General features: G+C 39.3%; 3 protein-coding genes across 3 annotated transcripts; all 3 read right to left on the bottom strand.

Annotated features, from left to right (window-relative positions):
• Positions 1 to 4,937: 4,937 nt before the first annotated feature.
• On the bottom strand, positions 4,938 to 7,132 carry LOC146715255 (uncharacterized). The gene is made up of 6 exons (XM_085451674.1): positions 7,000 to 7,132; positions 6,579 to 6,923; positions 6,162 to 6,488; positions 5,865 to 5,972; positions 5,734 to 5,765; positions 4,938 to 5,638 (listed from the first exon to the last, which is right to left on the bottom strand). The coding sequence occupies exons 1-6, from the start codon at positions 7,040 to 7,042 to the stop codon at positions 5,543 to 5,545; spliced, it is 951 nt and encodes a 316-aa protein (XP_085307800.1). The 5' UTR covers positions 7,043 to 7,132; the 3' UTR covers positions 4,938 to 5,542.
• A 2,275-nt stretch (positions 7,133 to 9,407) lies between these two features.
• LOC146715254 (uncharacterized) lies at positions 9,408 to 12,371 on the bottom strand. Its single transcript, XM_085451671.1, has 5 exons — positions 12,262 to 12,371; positions 11,444 to 12,142; positions 10,064 to 10,192; positions 9,943 to 9,980; positions 9,408 to 9,827 (listed from the first exon to the last, which is right to left on the bottom strand). The coding sequence occupies exons 1-5, from the start codon at positions 12,314 to 12,316 to the stop codon at positions 9,708 to 9,710; spliced, it is 1,041 nt and encodes a 346-aa protein (XP_085307797.1). The 5' UTR covers positions 12,317 to 12,371; the 3' UTR covers positions 9,408 to 9,707.
• Positions 12,372 to 14,345: 1,974 nt separating this feature from the next.
• Positions 14,346 to 16,601, bottom strand: LOC146715253 (uncharacterized). Its single transcript, XM_085451668.1, has 5 exons — positions 16,539 to 16,601; positions 15,715 to 16,416; positions 15,477 to 15,593; positions 15,345 to 15,388; positions 14,346 to 15,235 (listed from the first exon to the last, which is right to left on the bottom strand). Exons 1-5 carry the CDS (start codon positions 16,594 to 16,596, stop codon positions 15,119 to 15,121), a joined length of 1,038 nt encoding a protein of 345 aa, XP_085307794.1. The 5' UTR covers positions 16,597 to 16,601; the 3' UTR covers positions 14,346 to 15,118.
• Positions 16,602 to 17,310: the final 709 nt, after the last annotated feature.

The following is a 17,310-nucleotide window of genomic DNA, read 5'->3' as shown; positions in this document are numbered from 1 at the left end:
GGATGGGCTCGCCTGAGCTCCAAGCAGGAACAGAAAACAACTGGGTGGACTCTCCAGAGCCCCCAGTCAACACTGATGGTGGCGTAGAAGTCACGGATGGCTGAACCGACTTCTTGGAGTCCCCACCAGAGACAGAGAGCTGGAGTAGCTCTCCAGAGCCTCCAGCCGGAACAAATGGTTGGACAGACTCTTTGGAATCCACAGCAGAGACAGATGGCTGGTGAGGCTCACCAGAGCCCCCAGCAGAAACAGAAACAGGGCCAGCAGACACAGGGCAAGCAGGTGCAGAGACCCCTGGCTGAGACAAAGCTGGCTGGAGCTGTGCAGGGCATTTGCTCTCCTCAGGCAATGACAGCAAAATGAAGTCCTCAGCTGGCTGAATAAGCTCAGTAGAGCTTCCGGCAGAGGATGGAGGTGGCTGGAGTGGCTCACCAGAGCCAGCGAGAACAGGCAGTGGGCCACAAAGTGCAGAGGCCCCTGCCTGAGGCGAAGCAGAGCCAGCAGGTGTGGAGAACCCTCCCTGAGCTGGCGGCTTAGGAGGTGGATGAGCAGAAGACTGAGCTAGCAACTGAACTGATGACTCAGGTTGTAACAGAGTAGATGTCTGAACTGGTAACAGCGCTGTTGATTGACTCTTAGCTGCTCTTCTCTGGGGAAGTAAATACTGGATAAATACTTATATTTAAGTTTTTATTGTTTCACAAAAGGTTAGAAATGGAATGTCCACAGTTTAGAGTTTATTTGCAGATGTTTTTTTAAATAAGCTTGGCAGAGGCAAAGAAAAAGCAAAAATAGAAAGAATAAAGAAAAGAATAATGAAATCACGTCAATTCTACTTAATTAACTCTGAGCTAATGATGAGTTTGCAGTGAGGTGGAACACATCTTCAGTGCTGAAAGTCCCTATCTCACCACCAACCTCTCTCACTCCAAAAATAGGAACATAGTGCAGATCAATTAAATGCATCACACTTATATCAGAATATATCAGTTCTCCCTGAGCTGCATCTTCTTAATCTAAATTGCGATGCTGTTGTAGAAACCTACAGTGTATCCAGAAAGTATACAGTGCTTCACTTATTCCACATTTTGCCATTACAGCCTTATTCCAAAATTGATTAAATAAAATGTTCACCTCAAATTTCTACACACCTTACCTCATAAGGACTTGTTGGTGAGGAAGTCTCCCCCCTCACAATGACCAGACTCTGTGTCTGACCTCGGCTGATGTGAGGAAAACTCTTCACAGAGTTAACCCAGGGAAAGCTGCTGGTCCAAATAACATCCCTTGGAGAGTACTCCGAGAACGTGCAGACCAGCTGACAGATATCTTCACTGACATCTTCTACCTCTCCCTGAGCACTGCTGTCGTCCCAACGTGTCTCAAGACCACCATCATCATTCCTGTGTCAAAGAAGTCTTCAGTGTCCTGCCTCAATGACTACCTTCCAGTTGCACTCACACCCATCATGATGAAATGCTTCAAGAGTCTCCTGATGAGTCACGTTAAGACCAGGCTGCCACCCACACTGGACCCACTGCAGTTCACCTGTCGCCTCAACCGGTCAACAGATGACACCATCGCCACCACTCTACATCTTGCCCTCACCCACCTGGACAATAAAGACACATATGTACAAATGCTGTCCATTGATTTCAGTTCAGCATTCAACAAAATCATTCCTCAGCACCTGATTGGAAAACTGAGCCTGCTGGGCCTGATCACCTCCCTCTGCAACTGGAGTCTGGATCTGTAACAGCATCTCCAACACAGCCACACTGAGCACTGGAGCCTCTCAGGGCTGTGTGCTCAGCCCACTGCTGTTCACTCTGCTGACTCACCACTGTGTAGCAGTGCACAGTTTGAACCACATCATCAATTTTGCTGATGACACGACTGTGGTGGGTCTCATCAGCAAGAACGAGTCAGCATACAGAGACGAGGTGAAACTGCTAACAGACCGGTGTAGAGTCAACAACCTGTCTGTAAATGTGGACAAAACAAAGGAGATGACACTCTTCACCCTGCTGTCTTCTGGAAAGAGGCACCAGAGCATTCATGCCCTCACTGCCAGACTGCGAAACAGCTTCTTCCCCCAGGCAGTGGAGTGTCTAGAAAATTTTTGTTGGTGGGGGCAGATAGGGGCACAGATTTGGAGAAGGGTGGCAGATGTAATTGGCAGATAATGTTAAAAACAATTCTACCAACCGTTAACCATAATTCAATAACCCTGTAAACCTAATAACCGAATGCGCTTTTAACTCCTATTAGAATGAGATTTTAACCACTATGGTGCAAAGTTTTTAGATACTGCGTTGATAAAGTACAAGAGATACAATCAGTCAGTGTTTATTCAGCAAATACTTTCTATGCTGCCTTATGGTAAACTTTGGTAATATTGATGTATAAAGAACAACACTGGCTGATGATGACATACAGTCAGCTGACATGGTGACACTGCCAGTATAACCTGCAGGGCTGGACTGGGACAAAAAAAATTGGGCATTTTCACTACAGACCAGCCCACCAGGTATTAAAGCCATAAAGCCTTTGAATGAAAACAAACGCTGTTGTGACAGTGATGTACACTGTCTTTTTGGTATATGGATGATTTCTATACATTTTACGTTAGATAAAAACTTTGTTCGCAAGATTCAGATAATTATTTAATAAAAGCTAGGTATTTGAATTGAGAATAAAAAAAGAAAAGTATTTCTTGGTGCCCCCCTTTCCCTGTTAATGCCCTACCTGGCCCCCTGGCAACACTTTGCCGCCCCTGCACAGTTACCAGCTGTCAGCTACTTAGAAAAGATCCTGGTGTTATTTGTCTCTCAGAAACAGTTAATAACTTCCCTTCAAGTCATTCATGTTAACTAAAAGGTAAACCTGTTTCTCCATCACAGCTCTGATGATTCAGTAAGGACATCTCCTGGTTTCATCTTCATGTTTCCCTCTCATCACATATACAAACCGACATCATGACCAGCAGCTTTACAGCTGTGGCTCCAGCAAACATCAGCTGATACTAGAAATTAATATTAAATAAATTCTAACAACAGCTGATCAAGCTTAAACGTGCTGCTGTTGTTTACCACAGCATCCGCTGGTTTCCTGTTTCTGGCGCAAAGTGGGCGATAAACAAACAAGAGAGAAAAGCCGATCAGCTGATCACTGATCAGTTTCATGATTGAAGTAGCAATAGAAGAGGCAGCTGTAAAGACAGGATAACTCCAGCTTTGTGTCTTTTTCCATTCTAGCTAAAGTCCGGGACAAACTGCGTCTCTTCTCAGCTCAATACGGAACACGTAAATTTTTCTCTGAATGGGGGACCATTCCATTTTTTAAGGAGCTGTTGGCAACTCTACTAACTAACCTTATGAATAAAATAAAGTTCACTATCAGTAACATCATAGCAACCGAACAGCTGTATAGAAACTCGTCATGCTAGCTCACGCAGTATGAGTTATTGTAACTGACTGTAAAAAGTCAGCACAACGAAAATAAACTGCACCTAAACTTGGTTTATATCTGACCCAGATAGACTGCAGGTCGTAACTTCTTACCTGAAGTTCACCTGACACTTGGACCGGCGGCTGCCTCGGCGCTCTCCTCCTGCTTCACCTTCCCTCATCCACCTGTTGCCTCTGTGGAAGCTCCGCCATAGCCACCACCAAACAACTGAGTTATTTTTACACATCGGCCAGCATCTTGCCAATCCACCACCTCTCATTGTTCATGCCGTTACAAAAAAAGTCATCAGCCCACCATGCAAACGTCTGATGACTAGTCCAGCTATGTTAACTTGTTAATCTTTCGCCGAAAAAATGTTTTCTGCGGTGCCATCTTTCGTGCTTGGCTCGCCTACCTTTGCTAACATGATGCTCATAGTGCAGAAGCCGGTGCTGTATTCACTTACCCTCGGATATCTGAGCTTCACTGTGAAACCATAATCGTACATTTGATATTTCATTAAATTTTATTGTTTTAGCTTCGGGGTGGCACCTGGGGTGGCCAGTCTGGTTGAGCCTGTACCCCCCCAGGCCACCCCGCTGGACACGCCACTGCCCCCAGGCTACACACACACGTATCGTTCTGTTCTGTCTGGTGTTGAACTTTTTTTTTCTTGCAATTTTTGCACCTTGCACATTATGTAGTCACGTGTTTATTGTCTGTTATATGCCATATGTAGCGCCATGGTTTTGGAGGAACGTTGTCTCGTTTCATGGTGTACTTTACCACTACACATGGTTGGAATGACAATAAAACCACTTGACTTGACTTGATCACTACCAGCAGCCATGACTGTCGACATGAGGCAAGCTGGATCCATGCATGCAATGCTGAAAATCAGTCAACTCAAAAATAAATTAACTGTTAACAGTCTTTAAATTGTTTGATTTTATTGTCTGATCAACTTTTTTTTATTAACTTTTTTAGTATTTCCGCAATGATTTATAATGTTTCACAACATTTTTTGGCACATGGCTGTGTATTGTAGAACATGAATAACATTACAACAACAGACGGTGCGTTTTTGAAATTATCATTATTGTTTTAGCTTTAGACAGTTCCTTACCTTATCTGATTATAAAATCTGCTTTTAAATATTGTTTTTAAAGGGATATTTATTCTGTTGACCAAATTCAATTTTCCCCCTTTATTTCCATGCAGTACCTGAGGCAACGTTCTTTAACTAGAAATGAAAAAGCAAAAGTCACATCCTCCAGGATTTCATTGAATAATTGAATTTTATCTAACAGTGGAGTGAGTGTGATTGCTATTGTGACAAATGGGACTATTGCTGTGAACCAACAACACGAGGCTGAGAGATCTCAAACCAAGTAACTCTCAGAAGTGTCTGAATCAACAGTTTATTATAACAGTGACACTAATGGATCATTTCTGGATCATCTCTGTGATGAAGAGCCCCTTTACATCAGCCACTGAAATGAAGAAAACTCAGCACGAAACAACAGCAAAGAGTATTACTGAGTATGGATTATAATATATAGGGTCTAACTTACAATACAAAGCACCTTGAGGCATTGTTGTGATTTGGCGCTGTATAAATGGAATAAAATTGAACTGAAAGAGAAGACTTCACAAGGTCACAGATGCAACCTAACAGTTTAATAACACACAATTTATAAACTTACTGCTTACAGTAAAACAGTGAGATATGCTGCATGAAAAGCTGAAAATGCATTTTTTTAAAGGCATGATATGTGTTAATGATAAAAAAGAACTATCATATAGAAATGATGAAAAGAGAGAGAGAGAAAGCAAGTGAAAAATGTCATCAGCGTGTCAAGCTTTCCTCTCACATGCCTCTGTCTTACAGAAAAGATGCTAAAATATAAGTAAAATCAGTTAACAAGAAACTTTAGACTTAGAACAAAAAAAACTGAAAAAAAAAGAGCAGGCTTTAAACCAATTGAGCAGAATAATGTTAGGAAGAGCGAGAGAACAGCCTAAACATTTCAAAGCTGCAGTAATAAGTTCATGTCTAGACATGTGGCATCAAAGTCGTAACGGCTTCAGTTCAGTGTAGCTTCACCCTGGAGTACACACATTCACTCCAGATACCATCTCTCTGTTCATTTGATCTCTTGATTTCGAGGTTTTCTTCACCTCTAACCTGAGAAAAAGTACAATAATGTGAATGAAATCAAAATTATGAGCCACTTAGGATGGTGTAATGATTATATAAATATTCAACTAAACAGCACATACCTTGGACAGAGGTGAAAGTCCTGAGCTAAACTCTGAAAAGCAGGCAAAGTGATTGGTGTTATGCTCAGTGGAACACACAGTATAGAGATCAACAGCATCGGTTACTGTACAGTGGTAGCGGTTTCTCTTACTGATCATGAACACAGCAAAAACCAGATAAACACCCATGATGATGATGATGATGATGCATGACAGGGTTCTCTCACGGACACAAAAACTCTCGTGATCATTGATGTCGTCTGGCAATACAGACAGGAGACATTAGAATTTCATTTCAAACCAATTTCTAATGTATGAATTGAAAAAGCAAGAAAGAGGTTATAAAAAGATAATCATCATATGTGTATTTGGGAAATTATGAGTTTTAAACACAAGATTTTCTACTGCAAAAAAATCTTAAGTAAATTATACTCCAAAATTACTTATACCAATCTTGGTCCCATTTCCAAGCAGTATTTGTCCACATGCATTGACAGCACAGTAGTAGACCCCAGCGTCATTCCGGCTCCTGACGACAAAGTTGTACACGCAGGTAGTTCGTCCTCTGTCAGTTCTCTGGGAGATGTTGTTCTTATTGTCAGAGCAATAAATCATCTCTGGAGCAGAACCATCCGAGTTTTTCAGCCACATGAAACTAGTGAGTTCTGCTGTGCATTGAGCAGAGTGAACAGAACAGCTGAGAGTCACAGAGTCTCCGGACCTCACTGACTTTGATTCTGGCTGCTGGACGACAGAGTCGCTGATTGTCTTTGCACCTTGGAAAACAAACCATTTGGACTGTGATTGTTAGCACTGTGTTCACATTCAGTTGAAATTATGTGAAATGCAAACATGTCCAAACATACCTGTCAACATCAGAAATGTTCCTGACCCAAACTGAACCTCACTTATGTGTAAGACTCCACAGAAGTATGTTCCAACATCTTCCCATGATGTTTTATTTATGGTCAGATGATTGTTAGTCATGTCAAATTTAACTGAAGAACGGTTAACAAATTCATCACTGAACTCTCTCACATTATAGTAAGAATCAGCTTTTACCACCAGCTGTAGTTTCCTCCCTGTAGTCACCTTGTACCACACGGTTTTCTTTGATGCGCTCTTTACGAAGCATTTAATAGTAGCTGAGTCGCCAATCTTCACTGTTTTCAAAGATTCAGGCTGAGAGACATCACTTAACTGTGCTGCACCTGAAATAATTCAGACAGACTCAGTTTCACACAAATGAAGATCAAAAGTTTACACAAGTCAATTTCTTTTACTTACATAAAGAGCAGATCAGGAAAACGTTCACAAAGAACATCTTCATCTTGTCTCCTTCTTCAGTACAGCAGTCCACACCTAATGAAGCAGCAGTATACTTCTCAGATTTAAAAACGCCAGCTTGTCCTACATTTTGCCACATCTGACAGGTCTGATTGGTTCATCACCATCACACTGCAGAACATGATTGGCTCTGTCGCGTAACGTGGCGTAGCGAGAGACTGAGGCCTGGCCGCCCCCTGCCATCAAAGCTGAGGGGGTAAAAGGACTTGACATTCAGCCTTATGTGTTAAAAATGTGTTAATAAAAAGTGGGAAAACAGAGCTTTTTCCTATAGTTTGGTCATCATCTTCATTTGTAATCAAGGACAAATAAAAAATGTAAGTGATCAATATGCAGAGAAATGCAGTTTAAATTGTGGAAATGTCTGTTCTAATGTTTAGAGTTTTGTGTGTAGACATGAGCCATAATCAACCTTTTGTTCGTTGGACTGAGAAGATAAGGACAGTGTCACTAACCAGTCAATATACTTTTGAACAACAAAAACAATGTTAAATGTTGTAAACGTCAAACACTCAATTGTCAGTTCATTGTCATTGTGCTGACAGTTAAATGTGCTCAATACTAATTAAAAAATAATCAGTTAACGTTAATTATGTTTAGGTTGACAATTTTAATATTGTGAAAAAAATGACTTTAAAGACAGGTTTAATCCAGGCTGCGCTGAAAACCTATGTAGAAAATGTCTTGAGAGATATGAGTGTGCGAATGTGTGTGTGTGTGTGTGTGTGTGAGAGAGAGAGAGAGAGAGACAGAAACTAAATGAGAGTGCACACAGGACACTCTGATCTCTGAATGTCTCACAGTTAAAGTGCATGACTTAGTAAAAAGGGGGATTGTATTGAGTAAATTGTGACGGAGAAACAGTTTGCAAGAGAAAAAGTATTCGGATTAAAAGTGAATGTGAAGAATGGAAAGTGAAGCTTATTCAGATATGATTGAATGTTCAAATGTAACTGAATTATCTTTGATAAAAGAGAGAGAATGATAACGTGTGGCTGAGGATCTATTGACCTGGTTGATTGAGTAGATATTAGAGAGAGAGAGAGAGATGGGGCGAGTGGGCACTTGACAAAGTCTAAACTGGGATGTATGGAGGTGTTTTCGGTTTGTTCCCAGCGGTCCTGTAACATTAACAGTTTAGATCATTGGATCTCAGAATTCCAGCAGAGATGCATAGAGGGAGAGAGGACTGCCCATATTCTGGACTTGCTGCGATGTCAATAGGCCAGTCATCCATAAAAACAAAGCAAATCCAGGCATATTTTGAATATTCTTCCTGAGCTAATTACTACTACAGCTGTAGTTTGTGGCTACACGCATTCAGTGGTGTGATCAAGCATTTGTCCCCTTCCTGATTTCCTGTTTTTTTGTATGTTTGTCACACTTAACGTTTTAGACCATCAAACACATTTAAATATTAGACAAAGATAACACATACAGCGGGGAAAATAAGTATTTGACACATCAGCATTTTTATCAGTAAGGGGATTTCCAAGTGGACCATTGACACAACATTTCCACCAGATGTTGCCATCAAGCCAAATATTGACGTCATACAAACAAATCAGAACATATAAGTATACAAGTTAAACCACAATAAATAAAGTGAAATGACACAGGGAATAAGTATTGAATACATGGAGATAACAAGGGGCAAAATGACATAGAAAGCCAGGAGATCACCTGACCTAAATCCCATAGAAAATCTATGGAGAGAACTGAAGATTAAAGTTCATAAAAGAGGCCCAAGGAACCTTCAAGATTTAAAGACCGTTTGTGTGGAAGAATGGGCCAGAATCACTCCTGAGCAATGCAGACGACTGGTCTATCCATACAAGAGGCGTCTAGAAGCTGTAATCACCAACAAAGGCTTTTCTACAAAGTATTGAATAAAGTGTGTTCAATACTTATTCCCTGTGTCATTTCACTTTATTTATTATGGTTTAACTTGTATACTTATATGTTCTGATTTGATTGTATGACTTCAATATTTGGCTTGATGGCAACATCTGGTGGAAATGTTGTGTCAATAGTCCATTTGGAAATCCCCTTACTGATAAAAATGCTGATGTGTCAAATACTTATTTTCCCCGCTGTATAAACAAACAAGGGACTTTCCAAATGAAGGTGTTTACTATTAGGAAGAAAAACCCTACATGGCCCTGTGTGAAAAAGTGTTCACCCCGTAAAACCTAATAACTGGTTGGGCCACGCTTAGCAACAAACAAAGCGTTTGAGGGCAATGAGTCTTTTACAGTGCGGTGGAAGGGAAGGGGGCGGGCACTTCAAACCACTGTATTCACGCTCCACTCATACTCACGTCTGATCTCAACACACAAACGTCAGAATATTCAAAATATTTTTATTATTTTGGTTGAGAGGGGGGAAGGACTAAAATTCACGATGCAAAAAAAAAGTGATCATTATTATCATGATATTAAAATACAAATGCACATAATTCTTTTATATACATAACAGACACTTTTAATAGTCTGAAATACAAATGTCATTATTGTCCATGTTAAATTGTGGTGTGAGGAAATGAATGAAATAGTAACTTATAAATGTCTTTTATAAGGGAAGTCATGCTTCAAAGAGAACCTCACAAGGTCCTGTGTTTATACACAGAGACCAAAAGCCTGTCCACTTTACTGCTTTACACTAGAATAGACACATTTACTCCAGGTGTTGTCCATCTGCATTTCTGATCTGTTCATCTTCATGTCCCTCAAAGGTTTGAAATAGAGGTAGCCTCCTCCTTGGTCACCCTGGGGATGAAAAACAGTACAACAGCTGAGTCACTTTCACATTTATTAAAAAAAACTAACAAACATGGATGGAACGTAAAACTGTGCTTTTTCTTTCAAAAGAAAATGCACTTACATTTGCTTTGAAAAAGGGGGAGTTTTTTGCTGGATAATCTGGAAAACAGAAAACTGTGTCAATATAATGTCAAATTCACCGGAGGATAAAAAACAAACTTAAGGAATACTAAACCACTTGCCTGTGTATGTGCTCCTGTTTTTCTTTCTTGTCATGCACATTAAGGAAGCCAGTAAAACACTCAGGACGCTGGTGAAAGCTGAAACCCCCCTCCAGAAATACAACAAGAGAAGAGTGTCCCCTTCATCTACTGAGATAGTAACCCAACAAATAAAGTTAAAACACAGATGTTGTCTTGTCAGCAAAACTGGCTTGGTTGGTAAAATGCTAAATGGCCTGTATTTGTATAGCGCTTTACTAGTCCCTAAGAACCCCAAAGCACTTTACACATTCAGTCATCCACACATTCACACACTGGTGATGGCAAGCTACATTGTAGCCACAGCCACCCTGGGGCGCACTGACAGAGGCGGGGCTGCCGGACACTGGCGCCACCAGGCCCTCTAACCACCACCAGTAGGCAACGGGTGAAGTATCTTGCCCAAGGATGCAAAGACCGAGACTGTCCAAGCCGGGGCTTAAACCGGCAACCTTACGATTACAAGGCGAACTCCCAACTCTTGAGCCACGATCACCCACTAAATAGACTGATTCTTATAGAGCACTTTTGTACTCTCCAGGAGCACTCTATACAACATGCCTCATACAGACAAGCACGTTTTTTTCTGTTTAAGTGTTTTTGAATTTCTGTAACACACTCACTCATTGATGCATCAGAGAGCAGTTTGGGGTTAGTGTGTTACATGTAGACTGAAGCAGCCAGGCAACCACTCATACACCCACCTCATACAACGCAAACTGTGCCATAGACAAACAGATGTCGACCATGTCTGGTAATACTGATGACACTATTTTTTTATTATGGGTCAATGTCTGCTGCAAGTAGCGGACAGAGATTAACAATACTGCATGGACATTTTTAAATGTATTTATAGTTAAACAATTCTACCTAATAACATGCGACCATTTAAATTTACCATTTTAAAGCGTGCTGGATAATAAGCGTATTTGTCTGTACTGTTAGAAAGGCTGTCTCCCTCCTTATGTCAGCATTATAACAGCGTTGTCTAGCCTTATTTGTGTCTTAATCAGTTAAGTTATAAAGCAAAGGGTCATTAAGCTAGGCACCTAATACGTATTTACTTGTAAATGTCTGAACAATATGTTTAAAGGTTTTCCCATGATTATTTTTATGTTGGCTGGAAAGAAAATATTTTTATTTTCCGCTGTTAGTGCAGCTTAGTGCAAGTTACTACAACTTCTGCATGAATGTCCATTTCATGCTTTGGAGAGGCAAAGTGGGAAATGCTTTAAAAAGCAAAAGGTCATTAAGATAAGCAGTTAATATGTATTTACATGGTGGACTGGCCTGCCTTTACACACTTTGACATGATAGTGAGTAGCTTGTTCAGATAATAGAACCTTTCCCAAAATTACTTACCCTCAACATTCAGCTTGGTCCCATTGCCAAACAGTAAGCGTCCACATAAAGCAACAGCACAGTAGTAGGACCCAACATGAGAGACATTCAAGTTCTTCATTGGCAGGCTGTACACACAGGTGTGTGCTTGTGCCTCAGATTTCTTCTTGCACTCATCATTCCTGCCTCCATGGGTGTATATGAGCCCTGGATGAGATTCTTCAGAGTCTTTGAACCAGTAAACCTTGTGGTCTTCATCACAGGTCCCAGTGCGGACTGTACAGTTCAGAGTCACAGAGCCTCCTGGCTGGATGGTCTCAGATAGTGATTGTAGGACAAAAGTCTGGATGTCCAAACTGGAACCTTTTACATTGAGATATGTTTCTTTGGTAAACTCTAAAATAAAAGTAAAGCTTGTTGCGCAGTAGTAAGTAGCTGAATCTGAGACACGCAGATCTGTTATTTTCAAGTGATTTTTACTGATGCCAGTAACTAACGTAAAGCGTGGATTACTTTTGAATTCATTATAAAATATGCCATTTCCCTCATATCTGTAGTAGGTAGAGATGAGCCTTGGTTTTTGTCCCAGAGTTTGTTTGTACCAGTAAAGTCTTGCAGCTTCACCTTCGTAAGAACAGTGCAGAGTTACTTCATCACCAACATCAGCAGAAACAAAATCAGTCTCTTGATGAAGAGATGAGTGCGGTTCAGCTGGCTGAGCTGAAACAAGATACAAGACAACGCACACACATTTCTTTCATTGCATATATATTTAGTGCAGTGGACATCTGAAACCTAATTGAGAAATGACATCTCAAAACAGCAAAATTAGAACTCACCTATTATTCCTACGCACACACGTATCAGATAAACTACAAATATTAAATGTGTCATTATGGTAAAATAATTTTTCTGCTCTTCAAAGAGGAAATTTCATGTGACCGGCCAACCACAGATTATGTGTAATGTCCCGTAAAGGAAACATGCTCATCGCTGTCATGTTTAGCGCTTGAAAAATGAAAAACCACAGACATCCTTGGTTGTGCAACGTTGTGGACGTAAAATGGGTTGTGCTTTCTTTGAAGATTTGCTTCAGTTTCCATTTAGAGAAAGAAAACTACGACGCTCATCTGGTTTGCTTTGTTTCAGATGTGACACTGTGTGGCACTAACATTAAAGTGGTCCTGTCATTACTAATTTCAAACTCAACTCTATCTTCTATTCTTTGACTTACATAAAATAGTTGGTTATTTTGACCACCTGGGATTAGTTTAAAAACGTTGTGGCGCTGCCGTGGTTTAAACTCGGCCTCCCTATTGGTCTTTCTTCCCGTGCCTAACTCATACTTTGCCTTCTGCAGCAGGCTTCTTCCTGTAATGATAAGAGCATTAAAATAACACAAACACACCACACGTTTTCCCCTAGGTTATCCTCACACCTTAAAGTTTCTGTGCCTTGCTGCGTCAGGACACCATCACCCCATATTTGTGGTGATGGTGGGCAGGCTGTGAGACAAAGCTGTGTGAAAGGTACAGCCACGTTGCTCGGTGATAGCATAATAGCCTGTTTAAGCTAGCTGAAATGTATTGTTTGGGGGCAAATACGATAGAGTTAAAAAAATGCTTATATATGAATATTCAGTCCAATACACCTAAAACTATGTTGAGATATGTTGAGATAAACTATGTTGGCATAGAACTATGGCGCAAGCCTGAAAACGTCCCACAAAAACTGAGCAAACAGGTTTTTTTTAACCTTTTTTTTAAACTGTGCTGCAATTAATTACTGCACAACTAATTTTGACTGCATCTCCACACAGGATATGCTTACGAAGATGGAATATGGGGGCGAGCAGAAGTACGTTAAAGTTCCACAAAGTGATGAATGGAGGACATGCATATTGTATTGAAGAAAAGAGTAATGAACATGCTGTCATTTGCATTGTCCAGCACACCTATGTCAGACCCTTTGATAAACAATATTCCAATGAGAGCGTGTACACTGTTCCATGTTTTAGAAAATGATTGAAAATTGCGGTTCACAGTTCAAAATAAATGTTTTTCAGAAAAACATTGGCTCTTTTTAATAAATGTGTATTTCCCAAGGAATTTCTGAAAGTTCAGAAGAGTAAAATTTAAACCTTTTAGAATTAATTAGAAGAAAACTCTTATGTAGTTAAAATAAAATACTCTGTGAGACTTGATATCTAAACTCTTAACACCTAGCTAGCATTAATAAGTGTTAAATTATCAACTCCAGACAGATTTGGTATTTAACACTAAATCTGAGTTAAGATGCCAACTCTCCAAAAAGAGTTAAATTCACACTCTTTGGTGTGGACCCATATAGACACTTTAATAGTGTTGAAATCAAATCTGACAGTGTTAATTTGTGTATACTGGATTTGCTGTGTACCAGGTACTTTTTTAGTACATGCTCGCCCGGGGTTTCCAAGAGTCTGACTAAAAGCCACAGACTGAGCAGCATTTATATTTTTGCGTCAACCGTTACCTTTGTGGTAGTGTTCCCATCACATATTAATTACAATGCCGGACTTGGTAATCTAGAGCAGAATGATCAAAATTTGACAGTTTCAGGCCTGAGCAGAAGAGCCGAGGAGGTGAAGCTGTCGACTGAGGCAGAACAGTGTGCATTGCAGAGGAGAAGCTGCCAGGTTAATAGATGTGGCAGATGTGGATGAGATGATAAACCCTGACTGTGGTCGTTTTATAATAATCATTTAACATTTTAAAACCAGCTGAAAGGTCAGTTTTAAAATAAAGCCATTCAGATAGTTGCAAATAAAATAAAGATGGTATAAAAACAGAACATTTATTGTGAAACAAATTCCACAAATTATTCAAAATCAATTTTGAACTTTTCATAATGTTCTTCTGCAAAAATAACATCTTCAGATGTGTTAGGTGTGGTGTTGGTATACCGTTTATTTATTCTATTCTAATTTTAATTTTACGATCTATAATAGAATGATCAAAATCAGTGATAAAACTAACAAGACCTCCAAATACTTAAGTACTTTTTTGTCAAATATTATTATACTCATACAAATATTATCATTATTATTATAAATAAGTATAAACTTGTGGAAATCAACAACTTAATGTTGGTTGCTCAGATCGACACTTTAATAGAAACTGTTTGTCTTTGACATTAACTGTAATGATATTCTGTACAACTTGATACAACTCTAACTGAACACTCAAAGCACTTTACACAACTTGCCTTATTCACACATTTACACAATGTAAATGCTTTCTATTTAACATTCACACACATTCATACTTCAGTGAATGCATTGGGGAGCAATTTGGCATTAGTATCTTGCCCAAGAGTATTTGTTACATATATTTGTGTATGTAGCAAATACTGGATATTGACATAACAAATTTCATATTAAAATGATACCGTTTTAGTATGTCAATAATTTATCAGCCAATTAGGAAATATAGACTCTGTGAATAAAAAAAGAAAACAAGCATTTAATGTTCGGACATTCAGCAAATATGCGATGTTATAATCAACTTTTCAGTTGTAATTTATATTAGCAATAAATGAGAAAAAGAAGAGAAATACAGCAACCAATGTACTTTTAAACGAGTCATATTTGAGACAAAAGTACACATGATACTGCTACGCTTAAGCCCTATTACACAGAAGTAAACATGTAAAGTTTTATTATTTGATACTAGAATACAGACATTTATCCTCTGGATTCTCTCTTTTTCTTGTAGATCTGCTGGTCTTTTTTACCCTCAAAGCAGCATAATGAAGGGTTTCTTCAGGTTCACAATTCTTATAATGAAATAAATCCACAAATCACAATATGGCACATGTTATAAAATTTGAAAAATGACAGATAATTGTCATAATAACAAAATGATTTAGAATTGTATTATTCTACCTCTGTGTTTGTTATAGAGGAAGCTGAAAATCTTGCATTAGACCCTGAAACAAACACACAGACACACAAATCATATTTCAACCATACTGGATGGTAATTTTATATAAACAATATATGAACAGCAACATTTACCTGTACACTGCTGTCTGCTTATACCATAAATTAAGAAAGCCAGTATAAAGATCAGGATTGTGGTGAATGCCAAGGCAGCAATTAAGAAATACACAGAGAGAAGAAAAGTCTCCTGAGCTGCAGTAACAAATATGACAATAAGATATTATGTTAGCAGCTTTTCCAATTTGTAATAACATTTTAATTGTAAACAGAACTATTCATCAGTAAAAGAAATGTGTGCTAAGCTTCTACTCACACCCAAAATCCAGCTCGGTCCCGTTTCCAAAAAGCATGTATCCACACGAGGCAACAGCACAGTAGTAGATCCCAGCATGAGAAACATCCAGGTTCTTCATTGGCAGGCTGTACACACAGGTGTTTGTGTGTGTCTTTGGTTTCCTCTCACACTCATCATTCCTGCCTCCATGGCTGTAAATGAGTCCTGAATGAGACTCTTCAGAGTCTTTGAACCAGTAAACACTGTGTTCTTCATCACAGGTCCCAGTGTGTACTGTACAGTTCAGAGTCACAGAGCCTCCTGGTTGGATGGTCTCAGATGCAGACTGCTGAATTAAAGGCCGGCTGTTCAAACCTGAACCTTTAACACTCACAGTGATTCCTTCTGCAAATTCAAAACTTACCGAAAAGCTACTCGCGCAGAAATAGGTAGCTGAGTCCGAAACTTGAAGATTTTTTATCATCAAATGGTTTTGAGCTTTTTCAGTAGACAGTGTGAAGCGTGGATTGTTCTCACATTCATCATAGAAAGTGCCATTTTTATCATACGAATAGAAGCTAGAAATGAGTCTTGGCTTCTCTCCCAGTGTTTGCTTATACCAGTAAAACCTTGCTACCACTTCACCTTCATAGAAACACTGCAAAGTTACACTCTCCCCGACATTAGTGGATATAAAAACTCTGTCTTGACGAACAGACGAGAGTTGATGACTCTTCGGAGCTGAAATGATAGAAGGAAAGAAACAAAACAAAGAAAACTGATTTAAAAAAAGTAGAACTCATGTCACTGAGTGACCTTAATCTCTAAAAGATAAAAGTTACTGAGGAAAAAACACAACTCACTCATTTCCCCAAAGAACAACAGCATCAAATAGAAAACAGATGGTGGAGATATCATCATGTTCAAATCCGTGACTTGAATGGAAAGAATCTTTCTGTTCATAGTGTCTTCAGGGGCAAGACTGTATTTGATTGGCTGATTTAAAGTCACACTGTATGCAAGGAAGCAGCTTCACATTCACAGCATAGTGTCAAAACGTGATGAGAGATTCACATGGAGAACAAAGTGGCTCTTGAACTTTCCACTGAACTTCAAGTTATTGAAATTTAACTGACCACTCAGTCTTACTCGGATTGCACTTCACGGATCTCACTGATCTAAATATTATTTTTTAATATCTAGTCTAGTACAGGAAAATGTAGCAACTTCAACTTAGTGTAAGTGTTGTTTGTACAACAAATAGCTCAGTGGTGAAGGACACTGCTGGCAGTACCAATTTCCTTCGCCACTGCCTGAACTTATAATCTTTACCCTTTTCTGTGTGCATGTTCTTACATGTTGTTATTGACATTTTTTTGTAACTAGTTCAAATCAAGAGAGGAGGTTCATTGGGGAAAAAATGCATATTAAACAAAAAACACCTTGGATCAAATAAGAGCATAAGGAAACTTTCAGATAAGCATGTCTGAAGTGACTTTGGATTTGCACTAGTGGCTAAAAATAATGTATTTCTATCACCATCTTTACTATATACGAAAGTGATCAATTAGCCACTCTTACATGTAACCTACATATCAAGGAAGTGTACAGTTTCTTTATTCTATTCATAAGTAA

Source organism: Copadichromis virginalis, linkage group LG3 (assembly GCF_057382275.1).
Source record: "Copadichromis virginalis isolate Kocher_CV1m ecotype Utaka linkage group LG3, C_Virginalis_male_GT1.1, whole genome shotgun sequence".
NCBI classification, from domain to species: Eukaryota; Metazoa; Chordata; class Actinopteri; order Cichliformes; family Cichlidae; genus Copadichromis; species Copadichromis virginalis.
The sequence above is the reverse complement of the archived record's forward strand: the minus strand, read 5'-3'. Positions and strand labels throughout refer to the sequence as shown.